The 19,640-nt window shown below is 37.4% G+C and overlaps 2 protein-coding genes across 2 annotated transcripts; one reads left to right on the forward strand and one right to left on the reverse strand.

The window, feature by feature from the left end:
* The first annotated feature begins 12,624 nt into the window (after window positions 1–12,624).
* LOC113325002 (protein SLE1-like) lies at window positions 12,625–13,113 on the forward strand. Its single transcript, XM_026573252.1, has 2 exons — window positions 12,625–12,781; window positions 12,881–13,113. The coding sequence occupies exons 1-2, from the start codon at window positions 12,670–12,672 to the stop codon at window positions 13,111–13,113; spliced, it is 345 nt and encodes a 114-aa protein (XP_026429037.1). The 5' UTR covers window positions 12,625–12,669.
* Window positions 13,114–14,113: 1,000 nt separating this feature from the next.
* On the reverse strand, window positions 14,114–18,316 carry LOC113323264 (chlorophyll synthase, chloroplastic-like). The gene is made up of 15 exons (XM_026571550.1): window positions 18,121–18,316; window positions 17,990–18,043; window positions 17,794–17,873; window positions 17,170–17,257; window positions 16,754–16,839; window positions 16,574–16,660; window positions 16,154–16,219; window positions 15,985–16,068; window positions 15,817–15,878; window positions 15,348–15,423; window positions 15,196–15,258; window positions 15,007–15,088; window positions 14,752–14,828; window positions 14,608–14,655; window positions 14,114–14,449 (listed from the first exon to the last, which is right to left on the reverse strand). Exons 1-15 carry the CDS (start codon window positions 18,233–18,235, stop codon window positions 14,384–14,386), a joined length of 1,134 nt encoding a protein of 377 aa, XP_026427335.1. The 5' UTR covers window positions 18,236–18,316; the 3' UTR covers window positions 14,114–14,383.
* Window positions 18,317–19,640: the final 1,324 nt, after the last annotated feature.

Here is a 19,640-nt window from a genome sequence, read left to right on the forward strand (position 1 = left end):
ATCAAAATCTGAAGTTCCTGTCTAACACCACAACAGCTAATTCTAATCTCAACCGTCATTTTTAATGTATTCATCATCCAACGGTCGGTCAAAGCTTGTTCTCATCTTGCCGTCCGATTCATTTCATCATCTCATCATCCTACGGCTGATCTTCGCAAATCATCAAAGTGGATGATCCCGACTAACACCATAGCACCTAACACACCTAGACCCCAGTCGAACCAAACACTCCCTACTCCATTTTCCATCGACTTCTTTTTCTCTTTCTCCCTCACCCTCTGCAGAGAACAACTCTGCCATCACCATCACCTTCTGCCATCGCCATCATCCCTACCAGCCACTACAACCACCCTACATCAAATACAACCAAAACCCATCCTTCCCCCATCATCCTATGCTACCTATTTCACTGATTTCACACTCCCTGTCTCTGTTAGGGTTTTGAAATCGATGAACTAGGTTGATAGGCAGAGGAAGCTCGAGATGGAGCGTAGCAGCATTGAAGACATGAAGAGGAGCAGGAAGAAGAGCAGCAGGAGTATGGGTGAGAATTGTCATGTCAATTTCTTTAATTTCAAAAACCCTAATTCACTGTTTTGGGAATTTGTGGGAAAGTGTAACCCTAATTCGAATTGTATAAATAGGAGCTGTGAGGGTGTTGTTGAGAGTATGCATGGGCTAGCCAGAGCTTCACCCAAGGGGCCTGGAATAGACAGTGGTTCCAAGTTGTTTTCAGTTCATGTTTTGAAGTCAATATAATTTCAATTTCAAATGTTAATTATGTTTGTCATGTTCTAATTTCATGTGCTAGGGTTTAGATGAAACTCTTGATTGTATGTTAAGATAGTTAGTAATCCTGTCACTGTTCTTGTAGTGCTGAAACTAAGTAGGATTGATAATTAGCTAGTTGAGTGAATGCATCTGTGATCAGCTGTGCTGTAAGAAGACAGCTGATTCTAGGGGTGTAAGAGTGAGAGTAGCTAAGGATTCAGTCCATTTGAAGGGCTATGCTTAATTGAATTAGGGAAGTTAGTAAACTTAGTGATCAAATGCACCTGTGATTGAGTGTGCTGTAAGAAGACACTCAATGCTAGGGGTGAACTAGATAACTTAGGGGATTAACCTTCCACTAATGCGGATTGCTAGATGACTGGTTGAGCAAACAAGCCTGTGATCAGCTGTATTGTGAGAAGACAGTTGATGCTAGGGGTAAGTTAGTAAGATTAGTTAAGTAAATCATCCACAATCTTCCCTGAGATGAAACAAGAACATGATTGATTAGGATCTGCCTTAGTTTAGGATCAAGAAGTAGATTCAAAGACCCTAGTACCTTCATTATATACTTCACTGCCTTTGGCTCATTGCCATTGTAACTGTCACTGCCACTGTCACTTACTGTCACTGCTTAGCTTAGGAAACTTCAACTACACACACAAGTACCTGTGGATTCGACCCGTTCTTGCACAAACTACAACCGACACCGTGCACTTGCGGTTTAACAAGTAGGCTTTCTTTTACTCTTATTTTCTACATCTTTAAGATCCTACCAAGTTTTTGGCGTCGTTGCCGGGGACTTGGCTGCTGTGTGGTTGAAGCTTTGTGTATTTTGCTTTTCTGTTTTCTGTTACAGCTGTGTAGCTTGTTTTTTTTCTTTTTCTTTTGTTGTTCATCATAGCATTGTTGTTCATCTTGCATAACCTTCTGCCATTTGCATCTGTCATCCTGCATCTCATACCATAACTGCATCTTGTTGTTCATAACATAACTGCATCTTGCATTCTTAGCTGCATAGTCTTGTAGTTTGCATACCATAACTGCATCTTGCATTCTTAACTGCATCTTGACTGATTCATACCATATCTGCATCTTAAACCTACTATTAATTTCCTGTTCATACATCTCAGTTCATAACTTACCTTGCACTTAGTTCATCTAGCATAACTTGTTGTGCACTGCCTTGTAGCTAGTTCTCACTTGCTGCTTTCACTAGCTGAGTCTTCCCTAGCTGCTGTGGGCACCACTGCTGTTAACTTGCTGGTGCTTCTGGAAGTTAACTGCATGTTCTCTGCATATTGTTCTTTGCATACTGTACTGCATTCTTGACTGCATTAGCATCTCTGCATTTTGTTTTGCTGCATCACCTGCATCATTGTCCTGTACAAGTTTGTGGTGTTGCTGTGACTCTGGTGCTGACTGATTGTGCTGTGAAGTCCAAAAACTCACCTGTGAAACTGCTGCCTGTTGTGCTCCTGTGTTGTGGAGTTGCTGAACTGTGGAGCTGTTGCTGAGCCTGGTGCTGTTGGAGTAGAAGTTGTGACCCAACTGGGCCTCTGTTAAGGAGTTGAAGAAGGATGATCCAAAGCCCAACTGGGCTTTTGCAACCAAACTGAACAGCTGGGCTGTGCTTAAGCAAGTAAGCCTAAACCCAAACCCAAATTTTTTGGGCTTGTAATTTTTTGTGGGTTTGTATTGTTATTCTCTTTTGGGCTTGTAATTTTAATTATCTTTTTGGGCATGTAATAATTATTTTAATTTTATTTCTTTTATTTTTTATTTGGGATTGTAATAATTTTAGTTTTATTTTTATTTTCTTTTTTTTGTGGGTTTGTAATAATTAGTTTTATTTTTATTTCTTTCTTTATTTGGGCTTGTAATTTAGTTGTTTGTTAGGCTTGTAGTTTCTTAATAGTGGGCTTGCTCTAAACTTAACTTTTTGGATTTTGGGCTTGCCTCTTTTGTGAACAAAACTTAACTAAATTTTGGGCTAAAAAAAAAAAAAAAATCATGGGCCTTACTTTTTTGTGATTTGTGTGATTATTTCATAAAACAAAGACATGTCTGGATTTTGGTCTGCCTCTGGGAATAAATCTATTAGAGATGCTTACGGGCAAGATTCACCTTATGAGCCTCCCACAGACCATGATGTCAATAGTTATAGGGATTATAATTATGGACCTTTTCAAGGTCATGAGCCTCAATATGCAAACCCGTATAACTATTCACCCATGTATCAACCTAGCCAACCTAATATGCATGTTTGTACCTTTTGTGGTGGTTTAGGCCACCCTGATGAATATTGCTATGTTTTGCATGAATTTAGGAAATCTAGGGGATACCATGAAAATCCAAATTATGAAATGCCCACAAATTGTGAGGCTGGTAGTCATTGGGACCATAATCAACCTTTCGAAGGTTGCGATCAATATTTTGTAAACCCTAATGACCATGCACACATGTACCATTCACCACAATTTGAACATGAAGAATTTTGTACTCCCATGAATTTAGACTCCGCCGTAGAAGCTCTCAGACTCGGTGAGCAAAATTCTGATAGAACTATATCACGCATTCAGGCGAAGTTAGATCAGATTTTGCTTCAACTACAAAAGGAGGAAATTCATGAGGAAATGCATGTTGTCCCTAATGAAGTGTCCAGTCCCATTCATCTAAATGATATTGAATATGAACCTGATTTAGAGGAACATGAATCGACCAAGGACACCACCACTTTTAATGAGGATCAATATGCATGTTACCATGATGATGATTATGATGATAATGATATGTTAGAAGAACATGTTTTTGCTGAAAATATTGTGGAACCTTTTGGTTCAATAACATATGGCTTCTCAGCCTCAACCTTCATGAATGTTGTTTCTTCTGATACTCATTGTAATTCATATGATTTTGATTCTAATATGGGGCTTGTACAATTCTTCTGTGAAGATGAACATGACATAGGAATAGTTGAATCTTCTGTAGACACTAATTTTATTATGCATAAGGACGAATTTGATGTGTCTGATTCCTTGCCTAAGTCACAAAATGTTATTTCTTCCGGTGATGATTTGAGTACTTCGAACAATCATGATACTGATTTAGGTCTTGATATTTTGTTCGATGAATGTGAGCATGTTTTACCTGTTTCTGAATTAGGGAAAGTATGTGTTGGTACTATTGATCGTACCCATGAAAATAATTTAGATGTACCCACTTTCTTACCTAAATCTCAAATCGAGATTATTCCACCCAACCTAGATTTGGTTTGCAACAAAAATTTTAAACCAACTTTTCTGAAAATTCCCAATCTAAGATTGGAACTGTGTGCCTCCCAAGTCCTCTTGGACTATTTTGCTTCAAAATATAACACTTTTAAAGAGCCACAGTTGGAATGCATTTCTTTGCCCATCCCGAAAACAGTCCATTATGAGTTAGACCTTTTGAATCCTGAACCCCTAAAATTAAAAGATTTTGTGCTTAAAAGTAAACCTTTTGAACAATTTAGGTTTAGGGGTGATTCATTCGGTTTTTCACTCTCACTCCCATTTAAGTCCAATTTTAGTGTTTTGAAACTTTCTATGTGTCAACACTTTGTCTTTTGGGTTGATCCTCAACTCTTTAGACTTTATGTATATAGTGAATTTTTTGTACATGATCCGGTAGGTAGTTTTTAGTTTCTTTTTCTTTATATCTTACTACCCCATGGCTATCGCGGCTGAAATACGTTGGATTCTAACCATGAATAATGGAGTTCGTTTATTTCTTTCGTCAAATCGGGTAATCTCTTTCCTTTCTCTCAAAACTCAACATGTTCTTCTGATTTGTCCAAGTTATGAATATGTTTATCATTAGAAACATTGAGGACAATGTTTAGTTTAGGTTGGGGGGTGAAAAGTAGATACTTTGATAACATGCTATAATCGAAAAATAGAACTCATTCTTTTTGAAAAAAAAAAGTAAAAAATTAAAAAATCATAAAAATGGAGCTCATTTACCTTGAAATGTTGACTCTTGTGCAAATATGTAATTTTTATGAGTCTTAGTCTAGATATTTAGGCACCCTGATTCTAGCACAATTCACATAGTGATAAGAAATTTGCACGCGCACGATCTACCAATACATGTATAGCCTCATCCTTGAGGTGTTCTATCGGAAGTTTTAGTTGCCAATCACTTTAGAATACTGAACGAAACTTGACTAGCTTGTTCTTTGGTTGGTTGGGATAGAAGGTGGAGGTTACATTAAGAAAAACAACCATCGAATTTAACTGGGTGCATCAAAAAGGGCTACCTCTTGCAAAGTGTCATGTAATTTTTTTGTTTCTTTTTCCTTATGTATCAAAAGTGTTTCCTTGTTCCAAAAAAAAAAAAAAAAATCAAGTATTTATTTATTCCATGTTTTGTCATGTTAAAGACAATAGTTCTCTCTTGTTCCAAAAATAAAAGTAGTCAATGTAAATAAGAGTCATGTAAAGAGTCATTTTGTTGTTTCATTGTAATAAGCAAGGAGGGTGTATGCCATTGATGTACAACGCGAGTAATTGTGAAATACCTCCAACTCATTCACAATTCTCGTAAAGTCCGGACAGCTAGCTAGATTTCGACCTTGGTTCTTAGCCTGAGAAACTATCTCTTGGTGATTAGTAGTCATAACATCCGATCTTTCTTTACACATGTGTAGATACACTTTACACTCTTATCACATGTCTTTATTTGTTATCAGTGCTAGGATTGTGCCTTTGATAGCTAGATTGACATCTCCATTTTGCTGTGAGCTTCTACTGTCTTGCACATGTCACATTTCATGGAATCTGAGCTTATATTTTGACCTAGAACTTTGTAGGTACGTTCTAAGCAAACCTTCACGAGACTTCACTCGTCCACTAGGGACACTTAGTGGTTTAAAAGGCTTAGTGCATATGCTAAATGCATTCGAGAGACCAGCGACAGTGGTATAGGTAGGATTTCCTTAGTTTTGTTTTACTTGAGGACAAGTAAAATTCAGGTTTGGGGGTATTTGATGAGTGCTAAAAAGTGCATATTTCTATATATTTTTCTTGGCATTTAACTCATCTTTTGTGCATTAATTCTACATTTTATCCCATATTCTGTATTTTCTTTGTTTTCAAGAATAAATATTTTTATTAATTAATTTTTCATTTTTAGGTAATAAATAAAGTTTGGATGAATAGCGGAGCGGAAAAGAGCAGAAAAGCGGTGAAAAGCCGGGAGGAATTACACAAGGAAGCCGCGAAGAATATTGTGCGCAAGACCAAAAGGCTAGAAATGGGCTTAACAATGAAGAATTGTTCTTAAAGAAGATATGGGCTTGGCATACCCAAGGTCCAAAACCCTTATCCAAAACCATTTCCAATATCCATACCCGCCTCCATCTTCAGCCGTCAGATTGGATCATCTCAGCATCCTACGGTCGCTTCATCATAATTCATCAAAATCTGAAGTTCCTGTCTAACACCACAACACCTAATTCTAATCTCAACCGTCATTTTTAATGTATTCATCATCCAACGGTCGGTCAAAGCTTGTTCTCATCTTGCCGTCCGATTCATTTCATCATCTCATCATCCTACGGCTGATCTTCGCAAATCATCAAAGTGGATGATCCCGACTAACACCATAGCACCTAACACACCTAGACCCCAGTCGAACCAAACACTCCCTACTCCATTTTCCATCGACTTCTTTTTCTCTTTCTCCCTCACCCTCTGCAGAGAACAACTCTGTCATCACCATCACCTTCTGCCATCGCCATCATCCCTACCAGCCACTACAACCACCCTACATCAAATACAACCAAAACCCATCCTTACCCCATCATCCTATGCTACCTATTTCACTGATTTCACACTCCCTATCTCTGTTAGGGTTTTGAAATCGATGAACTAGGTTGATAGGCAGAGGAAGCTCGAGCTGGAGCGTAGCAGCATGGAAGACATGAAGAGGAGCAGGAAGAAGAGAAGCAGGAGTATGGGTGAGAATTGTCATGTCAATTTCTTTAATTTCAAAAACCCTAATTCACTGTTTTGGGAATTTGGGGGAAAGTGTAACCCTAATTCGAATTGTATAAATAGGAGCTGTGAGGGTGTTGTTGAGAGTATGCCTGGGCTAGCCAGAGCTTCCAAGTTGTTTTCAGTTCATGTTTTGAAGTCAATATAATTTCAATTTTAAATGTTAATTATGTTTATCATGTTCTAATTTCATGTGCTAGGGTTTAGATGAAACTCTTGATTGTATGTTAAGATAGTTAGTAATCCTGTCACTGTTCTTGTAGTGCTGAAACTAAGTAGGATTGATAATTAGCTAGTTGAGTGAATGCATCTGTGATCAGCTGTGCTGTAAGAAGACAGCTGATTCTAGGGGTGTAAGAGTGAGAGTAGCTAAGGATTCAGTCCATTTGAAGGGCTATGCTTAATTGAAGTAGGGAAGTTAGTAAACTTAGTGATCAAATGCACCTGTGATTGAGTGTGCTGTAAGAAGACACTCAATGCTAGGGGTGAACTAGAGAACTTAGGGGATTAACCTTCCACTAATGCGGATTGCTAGATGACTGGTTGAGCAAACAAGCCTGTGATCAGCTGTACTGTGAGAAGACAGTTGATGCTAGGGGTAAGTTAGTAAGATTAGTTAAGTAAATCATCCACAATCTTCCCTGAGATGAAACAAGAACATGATTGATTAGGATCTTCCTTAGTTTAGGATCAAGAAGTAGATTCAAAGACCCTAGTACCTTCATTCTATACTTCACTGCCTTTGGCTCATTGCCATTGTAACTGTCACTGCCACTGTCACTTACTGTCACTGCTTAGCTTAGGAAACTTCAACTACACACACAAGTCCCTGTGGATTCGACCCGTTATTGCACAAACTACAACCGACACCGTGCACTTGCGGTTTAACAAGTAGGCTTTCTTTTACTCTTATTTTCTACATCTTTAAGAGCCTACCAGTTGTGTGTTCTGATTTTTCTGACTTTGGTGTGAATTTTATTACGGAATCTAGGGATGCTGAGTTCTTTGAACATGTTTATTCTAAACTTGTACCTCATTAGAGATATATTGTTGATCCCCTAGATTTATTTTCAAATAGTCAGAACTAATTTTAAAGGAAGATGAAGTTGATGTTGAGCCTAAGATAAGTAAAATAATTAGACTTGAGACTTCTTATGAAACCGACTTCATAACATGCATAGCTTAGTCTGAGCCCCAGACTTGTAAAGAAGCCTTGATATCTACTGAAACCCCATCTGGTAAGAAGCTTCATTTAGTAAATGGACTCAGTCCGTCGGAACCAGAATTGGGAGCTTGCTAGTTTACCTCCAGGGAGTAAGACAATAGGATGTAAATGAGTCTTTAAGTGGAAACGTAAGGTAGATGGAACTGTGGAAAAATATGAGGCTAGGTTAATATCTAAAGGATATAAACTAAAAGAAGGTGTACATTTCCTTGATTCTAATTCGCCTGTGACAAGAATTACTTCCGTTGAGATGCTAATTGTTATTACTGCCATAAACAACTTAGAGATACATCAGATGGATGTTAATACAAATTTTATAAAACCGTGAATTAGATAAAAAAATTTACATAGACCAACCTGAGGACTTTGTAGTGAAAGGTTGTGAAGACAAAGTTTCTAAGTTGAACAAATATTTTTATTGTTTTCAATAAGCACGTAAACAGTGACATGATAATTTGATCATGTGATAATAAGTAGTGGATTTAAGATAATGAATCTGACAAGTATATTTGCAAGTAACTTGTTAAGGATGCCTATGTGATTGTATGCTTGTATGTTGATGATATGCTTATACTTGATATAAACTTAGATATAATTAATTCCACTAAAACATACGCTGAATGAGAAAGTTGACTTGAAAGACTTAGGCCTTATTGATGTAATCATAAGGATGAGGATTAGAAGATAAGCTAACATTTATAGTCTTAGTCATTCTCATTGTGTTGAATTTGTGCTTATGAGATACAATCAGTCTGATTGTAAGCATGCATGTACTCCGTACGATTCTTCTTGTAGACTCGAGAAAAATAAGGGTAATGGAATATCTTAACTTGAATACTCAAGAGTTATAGGATGTATGATGAATTTAATGAACTGTAAGAGTCCAGACATTGCCTATATTGTGAGTAAGTTAAGTATATATACTTGTAGTCCAGAACAAGAGCATTGGGATGCGCTTAGTAGAGTATTATGGTACCTAAAATACTCTATTACCTTTTGTTTTATTTATGAAAGGTATCTTGTTGTCCTTCAGGGACTTTGTGATGCAAACTGGATAGTTGACTCAGATGAGTCTAAGTCTACGAGTGGATATGTTTTCACTCTAGCAAGAGGGTTTGTTTTTGGAAGATTTTAAGACAAACATATATTACTCAATTCATTATGGAATCTGAGAGTATTGCGTTAGATAAAGCACGAGAGGGGGACGAGTGCCTAAGATGCTTTTTAGAAGACATTCCTCTCTGGCATAGGCCTGTGCCAGCTATATCTATACATTGTGTTAGCCAAGCTATAATAGTTAAAGCTAAGAAATAACTAATCTCAATCGGCGTTCTTTCCATTGATTGGTTAAAGTCCAAGGAGAATTTCGCGCAACCTTTGACGAAAGGTTTGTACAAAAAGATAGTTAAAAATGCATCGAGGGGGTTGGAGCTTAAACTCATATATTAAACTTACCATCAAGGATACTCAACCTTGCTGACTGGAGATCTCATGATCAAGGTTTCGAATGAGAAACTAATTTGTGGTGGGTAAAGGTAAACAATATCAGAGATTTTCATTCTCTGTCCCTTCCCTATGGTGTAAACGTGATAGTGTGACTGCATGTGGAGGATGACTTTTTAATAAGTCTTAATGAGTTCTATAGTTTCACCTTAAGATTGAAGTGGGGTGTAGCAGTAAACACTCTTGATGGAATTCACCTATCTGAATGAGGAAGTGGGTCGCTTCCTATGAGAATATGAGCTGATTCTCTAGAGCATTCTGAGAAACAGGATACGTCCAGGGAAAAAACTGACACAACGGCACGAGCTTGCAGCAACCTTGGAGATATCATGCGTGGTTATTATCGCGGATTACACCAAACGCTAGCAGTTCAAGACATCGCGTTCACTGTCTAGCAAGTAGTTCCGGTAATCTCTCACAAAGCAAAGGTGCAAGACCTCATGGACACCTCTGCCTATAATGGTATTTCCTGTTTTTCGTTTTTATCTATTTTTATTTCATTTTGGGAAAATGAGTTTTATGTTGTTTTTATGGTCTTGGTATTACTAGTTCTTAGGACCTAAGGGTCACTAAGGGTTCACTAGTTCATGACTTTTCACTTTGGTGAAAGAAACCTTTAGTCTCACTTGTGAGAAACTAAAGATGAAAGCTCTATATACTATTATGATTTATGCGATCCATAGTATGACCCTGGGATCAGCACACTGTTGTGTGAAAGAGAGGACGTTGAAATGGCTAGTATGACTTCAACATGCACGATCTGTCTGTCTGTTCAGTCAGTTCGGGTCGTGAGATTGGGTTGTTGTTTTACCAAGATCTATCTGTGTTTTTCACGTTTTATTGAGTTTTCATTCATGTGGAGGATTGTTGGGAAAACGATTAATAAAAATACTTTTTAAAGATTTTAATTTAGTGTTTATTTTATGAATGAAAAACTGATTAGTCTCACATAATGAAGTTTCCACTTTTTTAGTTGTTTTTAACAGACTATATAAGATTTTTAGTCCCACATAGGGGAGTAGCTCTTCTTAAGTTGTATTTGTCAATTATATAAACAAATTCACTACTTTTGTAAAAAGGTATGGTAAAGGGGTTGCTCTATATTTTAAAGGGACCCCTAAGGGAAAACATGTGGAAAGGGGTTTCTCTATATTTTAGAGAGACCCCCAAGGGGCTTCTCTATATTTTAGAGAGACCCCCAAAAGAAAATATTTTGTATTGTTTTAGCATTCGCAATTTTCCTTAATGTTTTTTCGGAGTTATCAAGCTCAAGTTGAGCATCTACTACATATGCTAGTAGTAGGTGTATTAGGGTTTTTATCCTGGAGATATCCGTTCTGCGAGGGCTATAACATCACTCTTGAGTGTAGCCGGGCGCTAATGTCTTAAGGACAGCGTGTTGAACACGCGACTCACTCTGTTTTCCAAAGTTTTTCCCTGTTGTTGTTGCGGAGATATGGGGAGCTTGTTCGTTTCGTCAAAGCAATCACTTTCATTATAAAGGAGCTAAGTATCAATAACTTTTGCTTATTTGATTTTTCTTTGATTATTGCACCCAACAGCGACAACGCACGAATACCAGTTAGAAAAGAGGCTTTGCGAGGTTGAAAACCCATACCTTTCAGCCGCTGCACTATACCTTTAAATCTATCAGTGCTCATTGTCAAACACGATGCGCTGTTGATTAGAAACTTGGAAAGTCTTGATGGAGGGACTTTTTCATCTCTCAAAAGTTGTATGTTTGGCATCAACTCTCCACTCATATCTACACGACGAATCCTCAGACGCTGGAAAATTTTAAGCACATCTCTATCAGTACCAAGAATGTTCTTGAGGAAATCAAATATGGGAATAACGTATTTTTCCAAACTTCTTGATAGAATTAAAGGGTTAGAAGATACGAACTTGGCAACCTCGAGTTTTGAGATGTCTTTAGAAATGAAATAATCGAGTTTGGGAATAAGGTTTGTTTTAGTTTTACCTACAAGGGTTATTGGACTCTTAAGGATGAGTCTGGAGATGCAGGGTTGAGGGAACCCGTAATTCCGAAGACAAGACAGTACATATTCTGGATTTTTTATACTTTTCAGGTTTACTTTCTTACAAACAGCGAAAGCTTGAACATCCGATAATCCGTAAGAATTCGTAAGGCAAGTCACCGCGGTTGATGATGGCGAGAATGAAAAAAAAGAATCGTTGGAAGCCATGGAGAAATGAAGTAAGCTCTTACCGTAAGAGGGAAAGTCTAGATTTGAAAATGAACTTACCATACAGGCATACAAAAACATATATAACTGATAATGGATGATTTTTTAATAAAAAGCAAGTATTTATTTGCATTCTAGACAAATAATGGAAAGAATTAAAATAGGTAAATGTCAACATTATCGGACTAAATAAGGCAACTCTTGAGATATATTGAGGACGCAAAATCATATTCCAAAAACCTAAAGAAGGTAAGTGCTCGGCATGCAGCCATGCAGAATGGAGCCCAGTTGTGTGCAACTTGCACGCAGACTCGTGCTAAAATCGCCCGGAGGGTTGGGTGAACATGAGTTAATACTGGCGTACTGCTGAATACCTCACAAATCGGGATCAACAGCAGCACCGTGAATATTTTTGCTCATTTTCCCCAGCTAGTGATCAATTTATTTTAGTTTATATTTTTATTTTGATAAACATCTGATGCCTCGTTGCTTCTTCAAAAAATAATAATAATATGATGCCTCGTTGCCATCTATTAAACCACATATAAAGATCCGTTATTCCACCTGCTTAAACCAAAAGAGCATGACTGACGCGTAATGTGTTGTATAAGATAACTATAAATTAAAACAGAAGTAACTAGTTGTGTCAGTACGTATAGTCCTTGTCATTTTTGAACGTGTCCACTAAACAGCTGCTTTGTACTTGTTTTATCACCACGTTTTACCATTACGTGCCAAAAACCATGCATTCAAATTTGTTGTCCCTTCACTTCTTGTGTGTAGCTACAAATATATATATATATATATAGTCAAGGAAGCTCTATCACCAACTTGCATTAGAGAAACATAGTACTCTTTGTGAAGTATACAAACATAATAATCCAGTAATTCACTTTGTGTTTTTGGTTAGAGAAAAGAAAAGAAGATGTCTTCGGAAGATAGGCAAGAACTTGACGCCAGGGCAAGGCAAGGAGAGACTGTTGTTCCTGGTGGTACAGGAGGAAAGAGTCTTGAAGCTCAGGAACATCTTGCTGAGGGTAATATCAATATTCCTCTTTACAATATTTAACATGTTTTTGCAGTTCTGCTGTTGCTTTTGAAAATATATGGTTGATGGTTTTGTGAATTAATTATAGGGCGTAGCCGAGGAGGGCAAACAAGGAGGGAGCAGCTAGGGACTGAAGGTTACCAGGAGATGGGAAGCAAAGGAGGGCAGACGAGGAAGGAGCAGATCGGTACTGAAGGTTACCAGGAGATGGGAAAGAAAGGTGGGTTGAGCACCATGGAACAGTCTGGTGGTGAACGTGCGGAACAAGAAGGCATCGATATTGACGAGTCTAAGTACCGTACTCGAAGCCAGCCCAACTAAGACTTGAAGATGATAAACTAATGTCATATGTAGACAAAAATGACACCCTAGCTAGGTTCCTAATTTCTAGTTTTCAGGTTTTTCTTTTATGAATGTCTAGTTAGTTGTATGTTGTGTTTCTTTTCGTTTCTGCATAATTAGTTCGTCTCTTAACAAGTGGTGTCATCAGTTGTGTAAGAATCAGATGTATTATGTTGTCCTAATATGGTAGTCTATCTACTTTTAGCTTCTTTTAGTATATTTCCTCTTGTTCTATTGCTTTGGCTCATTTTCTCTTGTTTTTTTTACATCGGGATGATCCGAGTTAATAGTTAGTAATAGTTTCATTCGGTCAAGGAGACCTCAACTGGTCCGACTCTCAAAGAGTTCAAGCCTTGCTATCTACAAACGTTGTTTTCATTTTCTCAAAGCTTTAAAGTTTAAGGACCGATGTGTATCGGCTGATACCGAAATTGGTAGGGGATGCCAATTTTGATGATGCAACGGCCAGGGGCTTCATTTGTCCTATATGGATCGGTACGCCTTTCAAATTCTGGTGTCTTTCAAAGTAACCTTTTGTTTGAAGAAGAACATTTTTTTTTTTTAATGTACGGGAAGTTTTTTTTTCGCATCTTTCAAAGATTTAAAACTTAAGCGGTGACAAGGACAACTATTTCTATTACAGAATGCATTTTACGGCAATAAGATGCATTTTGCATCCTGCTATCCATAGTTTCCACTAAATATAGATTTGTTGTTTCCCGGCCACTAATTCTAAACGGAGAAATCAGTTGTGTATTCACTAGTACCTATTTGTTGTTTCCCGGCCACTAAGTCTAAACGGAGAAATCAGTTGTGTTCACTAGTACCTGACTTCAGAGAAGTCTATCAGTGTCGTCTAATAAATTAGAATGTATTTCCAAATATCGAAAGAAAAAAATATATCGAACAGCCACGGTGAGGGTGTTGCTGCTTTGAGCATTTTCACCTCAGAGACTTCCAGTCCGTAGGCCTCGAGTACTGGCGGGAAAAAAAAACGCGGAGGCTTTATACAACGTCGTGACCCAGGTTTGTTATTTTACATTGTTCAGATTTTCACAGCGAGACAACCACCACGATATACAGTGGTCACGAAACACAATTGTTTTGAGCTGTTACAAAGTTGATTAACCTTTCCGGTCATGCAGCTGTGTGCATGGAAGAGCGGAATCACGGTTTGGTGTCCTACGGGATCTGTCTGCTTGTTCTTCTGTTTCTTTTTGTAGTTGTAAGTTATTTTTCTTGTCAAAGATCAGTGCCCGTTCACTGCTAATGCTGTCACCAGAAGGCCCATCACCAAGAACGGCTGTGCACTAGCCTGGAACAAGAAAATCAAGTCAAATTGAGTACCGTTGAACGACCATGAATACCAACCAATTCTCTGACTGCGGATATATGTTGATCCAAGGATTGTAAAAGGGAAAAGAAACGGAAGACAAGGATTAAATGGGGCAGGGGTTTGCACTGAAGCCTTACCTGGTACAATACATCGTATTTAATTGGATCCTTCAGTATGTATAGAAACTGTAACAAGAATCCAGTCGTTAGCGTAAAGCAAGACGTAGTGTACCCAGCAAACGCAAAACAAAGAACTATATTTGGTATCGAGAGAGGTGATACCTGAAAAAGTACTTGTGGTACTAACAAACCAAGCAGCGCTAAGGCATGATACGGTTTACCAGCGCCAAGCAGATACCCTTTGAGAAACACCGATGGAAAATACAAACACATGCAACATAGACAGTGGTGAGATGGTTGAAACGGAAACAAGGTAAATAATATACTCTAAGAAAATTCAAAAGAAAGTTTGTAAATATCTCTGTTTTTCTGAATCAGACTATAAACCAAATAATACATGAACAGAAATAACCGTACCAACAACAGTTATCTGAGTGACGTCAATCGCACCAACGCAGATCCACTTGGCAGTATCAATACCAAATGCCACAGGAATGGACTGTTTCAAACAACACGGTGGTAATTATTATTAAATAAACTATCGGAAGATACAAGCAAAAATTCATTTTCAAGTTAAAAACGTCAGAAAGCGGATAAAAATAGAACCTGTAGTCCCAGTGCTGTATCCCCCTCGATGCTTTTGAAATCATTCACAATAGCAGCACCCATCTGAAATATTGAAGGAATGTTTTCATTAAGCCTTAGCTAATTTATACATTTTTAGCATCACTGTGAAGCCTGAAGAGTGAATAGCATACCCCGGCTAAGCTGTACAAAAGTGTGAGGATGATTATGTCAGCTTTTAGGGTCCCAAATAAAGCCTGACCAGCCCACCTGTGTTTCATCAACAGAATGATAAGTCAGTCTATCTAAACCAGCGAAATCAAATATATAACAAAAACGATGAGCTTTGATCAAATAGAAAACGACACAGTAATACACTATAACACTCCCCTCGGGATTGGGCTTCGTAATGCTTCTCCCCTTACGGACAAATACATGCCTCTAATTTACTTAGATGGATACCTATGCAGATATTTTATAAGCATTAGGCCTCAGAAGTGCACCCACTTCAGTCTAATATACAGGGTCAATTGCTAGATAGTCGTGATGAAAATTGACCAGGACAGATATACACTTGTTCAATCAGAAAATTAGGAAGAGTCGGGACAATGAAACACATTAATAATAGATTCTCAAAATGGTCTACAAGAAACATTAGCACACCATGGCAAACTGATGTAGCTCACTCCCATAGCAGAATTTCCAATCCATCCGTTTTTCTTGAGCTGCAACATGTTTAAATGTCAGTTGAGGCATAAGAATATTATATTTTCAACCACCGAGGAAGTAAAAAGTTATTAGAAGCATGATGGCGCTAAGGGATGACCTCACCTTAAAAGGAGGGGCCGAATATAGGTACGACACCAGGGATCCAACCAGAGCTAAGTAAAAAACTACAGGAACATCATGTCCTGCCTAAGAAGAGAAGAGAAGAAAGCTTCAAGATAACACTTTTTGCAGAATTGTTTTAGTACAAAAATCACATATATAAGGCACCTACCCACACGTCTAACAAACGAGCCAACCCGAGCCCCCCTATTAGTAGAAACCAAATCTGTCCTATGACCTGCATTATAAATAAGTTCTGTGAGAGATAAAGAGAAATTCATTGCTTCATGATAGTATGATGTTTTAATTGCAATACTGAATTGAAACATACTAACAATGTTTAACTTAAAACTAACAAAACCCATCCTATTCCATTTGTTCAGTTTTCTCAAAGTTAATGTAATGGTTCAGAAGAGCATACATAACCGTTGAGAAAACTAAAAACCATTCGGGGAAAAGCAACTTATAAAGATAGAGCACCTTCTGAGAGAACAACAATACATCTGAACCAGGTAAGAAAGCCTCGCTTTTGTCGAGATTCGGGAAAATGAAGGAATTTCTGTAACTTATCATTCTAATATATAGTCCATACCTGGTTTTTGGATATAATACCAGAAGGAATCGGACGATAGGGTTCATTTATTGCATCAATATCTCTGTCATACCAGTCATTCAGAGTCTACAATATAAAGAACCATAGTACATGATCTTTCCACTTACTGACATTGAAAATAATAAGAACCAGAAAGTTCAATAAGCAAAGCAACTTTACCTGGCAGTATCCCGTAAGACATGGACCAGACATTATCATGCAAACAATTGATTTAGCAACATCTTCTACACTCCATTGAAAGTTTCCTGTAATACGAAAGATTTGATCATGATGTTGTTAAGAGCATATCCAATATATTGAATACCATATACTATATCTCTCTAGCAGAAGTATGTTACACAGTTATCTGCGTATCATCCTGTTTCATCTGGAGTTAGGGACTGCCGCACTAAACAATTTTACAATGGTCTTGTTTTCCTTTAAGCAACATCAGTATTTCCTTACAAAACGCCAGCTCAAACACGCTTCTAGATGTGACAACTATGAATGTACATGTAAGATTTGACATTAGCTTATATATTTTTCAATAAAGGGGATATATCCTTAACATTCCAAGAAAAATAAAGAATGGATACCAGAAGCAGCAACTCCAACAGCTACTCCACAGACCAAAGGAGGCCAAGTAACAGGCTTTGTGAGTTGAAGTCGAACCTTCCATATATTCTGTGCGTAAAAGGTTTAACCATCAAATAACTACTTTTAACTCCGTGTGCTACAATTGCAAATATTAAAGCTTATAATCTTCACATTATGTTTTAACTATACGATGTTACTAAAGAGATCGATACAAATTCGGTTCCTAACCAACATTCAAAGTAACAATCAAATGACCTACCCCTGTAACTATGTAAGGCTTCAATTGCTATAGCTCTCAGGGGTGTTTGTTTAATACGTCTTTGGCCTCTACGCCTGACTCGTGTATGTGAGTCAGACGTTAGTCCATACTTTTTCAACATGTTTCAAGGGTTTAAGTCAGATATAACATCCAACTCAAGGGCCACCACGTCAGGCTAAAAAGTGTATCCAACTCGTAGAGATCTATCTAACTTCACAATAATGCTTTATATGCGTGTTTACCCTCCAAGCCAGGCTTGGATGATCGTATCCATCGAGTCAGACTCCAAATGCTAAGGTTCAGACGAGTCAGCCTAACAAACATTACACTACCTTTCCCTAAATTGTACTAAGAAAAAACTCACAGTTTCTTTGGCTGCTCCTTTAATCCCAAGTAGCTGATTAATGCTCGAACCAGACACTTTTTCCGATTCTACCGATTTATCTATCACACAAAAAGAAAAAACCTAAATAAACCCCAAATTTTACAATTGCATGTAACAAATTAGACAATATTGAATTAACAATAAAAATTAACAGAAATAAGTAGATTCTACATACCTTTAGTAGCTTCAGTTTCAGAAGCTCCTCCTCGAACTATAAATTTCCTTCTTCCTGATTAAAATTGGGTTTTCTGGAGTAAGTGTAATGAAAACAGATTGTGTAAAACGAAATTAAGAAGGCTTACTTACTTCTGATTAGAGAAATGGAAACAGGTCTGAAAACTACTGTTGATTGAGCAAGACGATCTGATTTATCATCTAAAGATGTTGTTAGTGAGATTTTATTATTCAGTATTATTGCCATTTTTGTTTTACTTAGAAGCTCTGCGCGGAGTGTTCCGAGTGAGTGAGTGAGAAATTGAAAAACAGTAATGCGGGAAGTGGCGATAATAATGATGAGAGTCGGACAAATGTTTGTTTGAGGAGGTACTGGGTAGCCAAGTACAGTACTACTTGGCAGTTGTTGTTGGGCTTCAGAAGTGGTGTAGCAGGTTAGGATGAACGGTTTTTTTTGGAACGGTTTTTTGGGACCATTTTTTTTATTTTTTTGGGGACGGTTGTTTTATTTTGGGTAAGATATCGGAAGTAAATATAGGTCACCCCTTATCTAAATATTTATATTAATACCAAAATTGCCAATTTCAACTAAGTTAGTGTAATAATTAGTTGTATCATTAGATTAAAATAATTAGTGATTAGTGCAAGATTAAATCAAAAAAAAAAACTAAATAAATAAATAATCAAAAAAGATAATTGTATCATTAGGTTAACTAAAATTACCCCTTAACATAATTAACTAGTTCGGTTGGGAAATGTTTTTTGCAACGTAACTGAACTGATGTTCGGTTGGGAAATATTTTGCGAAATGACCGAACTAAAGTTCGTTTGGGAAATGTTTTTTACAACTAACCGAACTTAGGGTTCGGTAGGGAATTGTTTTTTGCGACGTAACCGAACTATTAGTTTCGGTTAGGAAATGTTTTTTGCAACTTAACCGAATTGATGTTCCGTTGAGAAATATTTTGCGAAATGACCGAACTAAAGTTCGGTTGGGAAATGGTTTTTGCAACTAACCGAACTATTAGAGTTCGGTCGGGAAATGTTTTTGCAACTAACCAAACTATTAAGGTTCGGTTGGGAAATGTTTTTTGCGACATAACCGAACTAAGGTTCGGCTAGGAATTATTTTTGCGAAATATCCAAACTGTTCTTCATGTTCATCATTTCCATTAGGTTCGGTTAGTTGGAAAAAGTTTTTCACATAATTCCTAGCCGAACTTCTCTCTGCAACTTCTATTTTCAACTCATTTTGATGATTCATACTCATTTTTCAATCAAACGAGAAACGTCAAGGAAAGGGAGAAGAAGAAGAGAATAAAGAAAAAATCAAAACTAAAAAATTTCGATTCCCCCCTGTTTTTGTTTTTGATTTTGATTTTGATTTTGGTTAATAGATTCATTTAGATTAGATACATATGATTAGATTTATATAGTTATTAGGTTAGTTTTGATTTAAATTAAAGTAAAGGGTAAATGTGTATTTACCTAACTTTAGGACACCCCTTATAAGTATAGGGAGGTTGGCCTAATAAGACCATAGTCCCCCCAAAAAAACCATGGTCCCTAAAAAATGGTTCTTTTTTTGGGGCACCACTCTTTTACGTGGAGACCTTGATTTGATTAAGCCATCCTCCCTACACTTATAAAGG

This window comes from Papaver somniferum, chromosome 11 (genome assembly GCF_003573695.1).
Source record: "Papaver somniferum cultivar HN1 chromosome 11, ASM357369v1, whole genome shotgun sequence".
Taxonomy (NCBI): domain Eukaryota; kingdom Viridiplantae; phylum Streptophyta; class Magnoliopsida; order Ranunculales; family Papaveraceae; genus Papaver; species Papaver somniferum.

Bases quoted from the DNA above. Each gene is read 5' to 3' on its own strand.
- LOC113325002 (XM_026573252.1), top strand. From the start codon at position 12,670: ATGTCTTCGGAAGATAGGCAAGAACTTGACGCCAGGGCAAGGCAAGGA. The intron at 12,782-12,880 runs GTAATATCAATA...AATTAATTATAG, and splicing joins TCAGGAACATCTTGCTGAGG to GGCGTAGCCGAGGAGGGCAA.
- LOC113323264 (XM_026571550.1), bottom strand. From the start codon at position 18,235: ATGGCAATAATACTGAATAATAAAATCTCACTAACAACATCTTTAGAT. The intron at 17,258-17,793 runs GTGAGTTTTTTC...TTTTACGCACAG, and splicing joins AAGGAGCAGCCAAAGAAACT to AATATATGGAAGGTTCGACT. The intron at 16,840-17,169 runs GTATCCATTCTT...TTCGTATTACAG, and splicing joins TGTTGGAGTTGCTGCTTCTG to GAAACTTTCAATGGAGTGTA.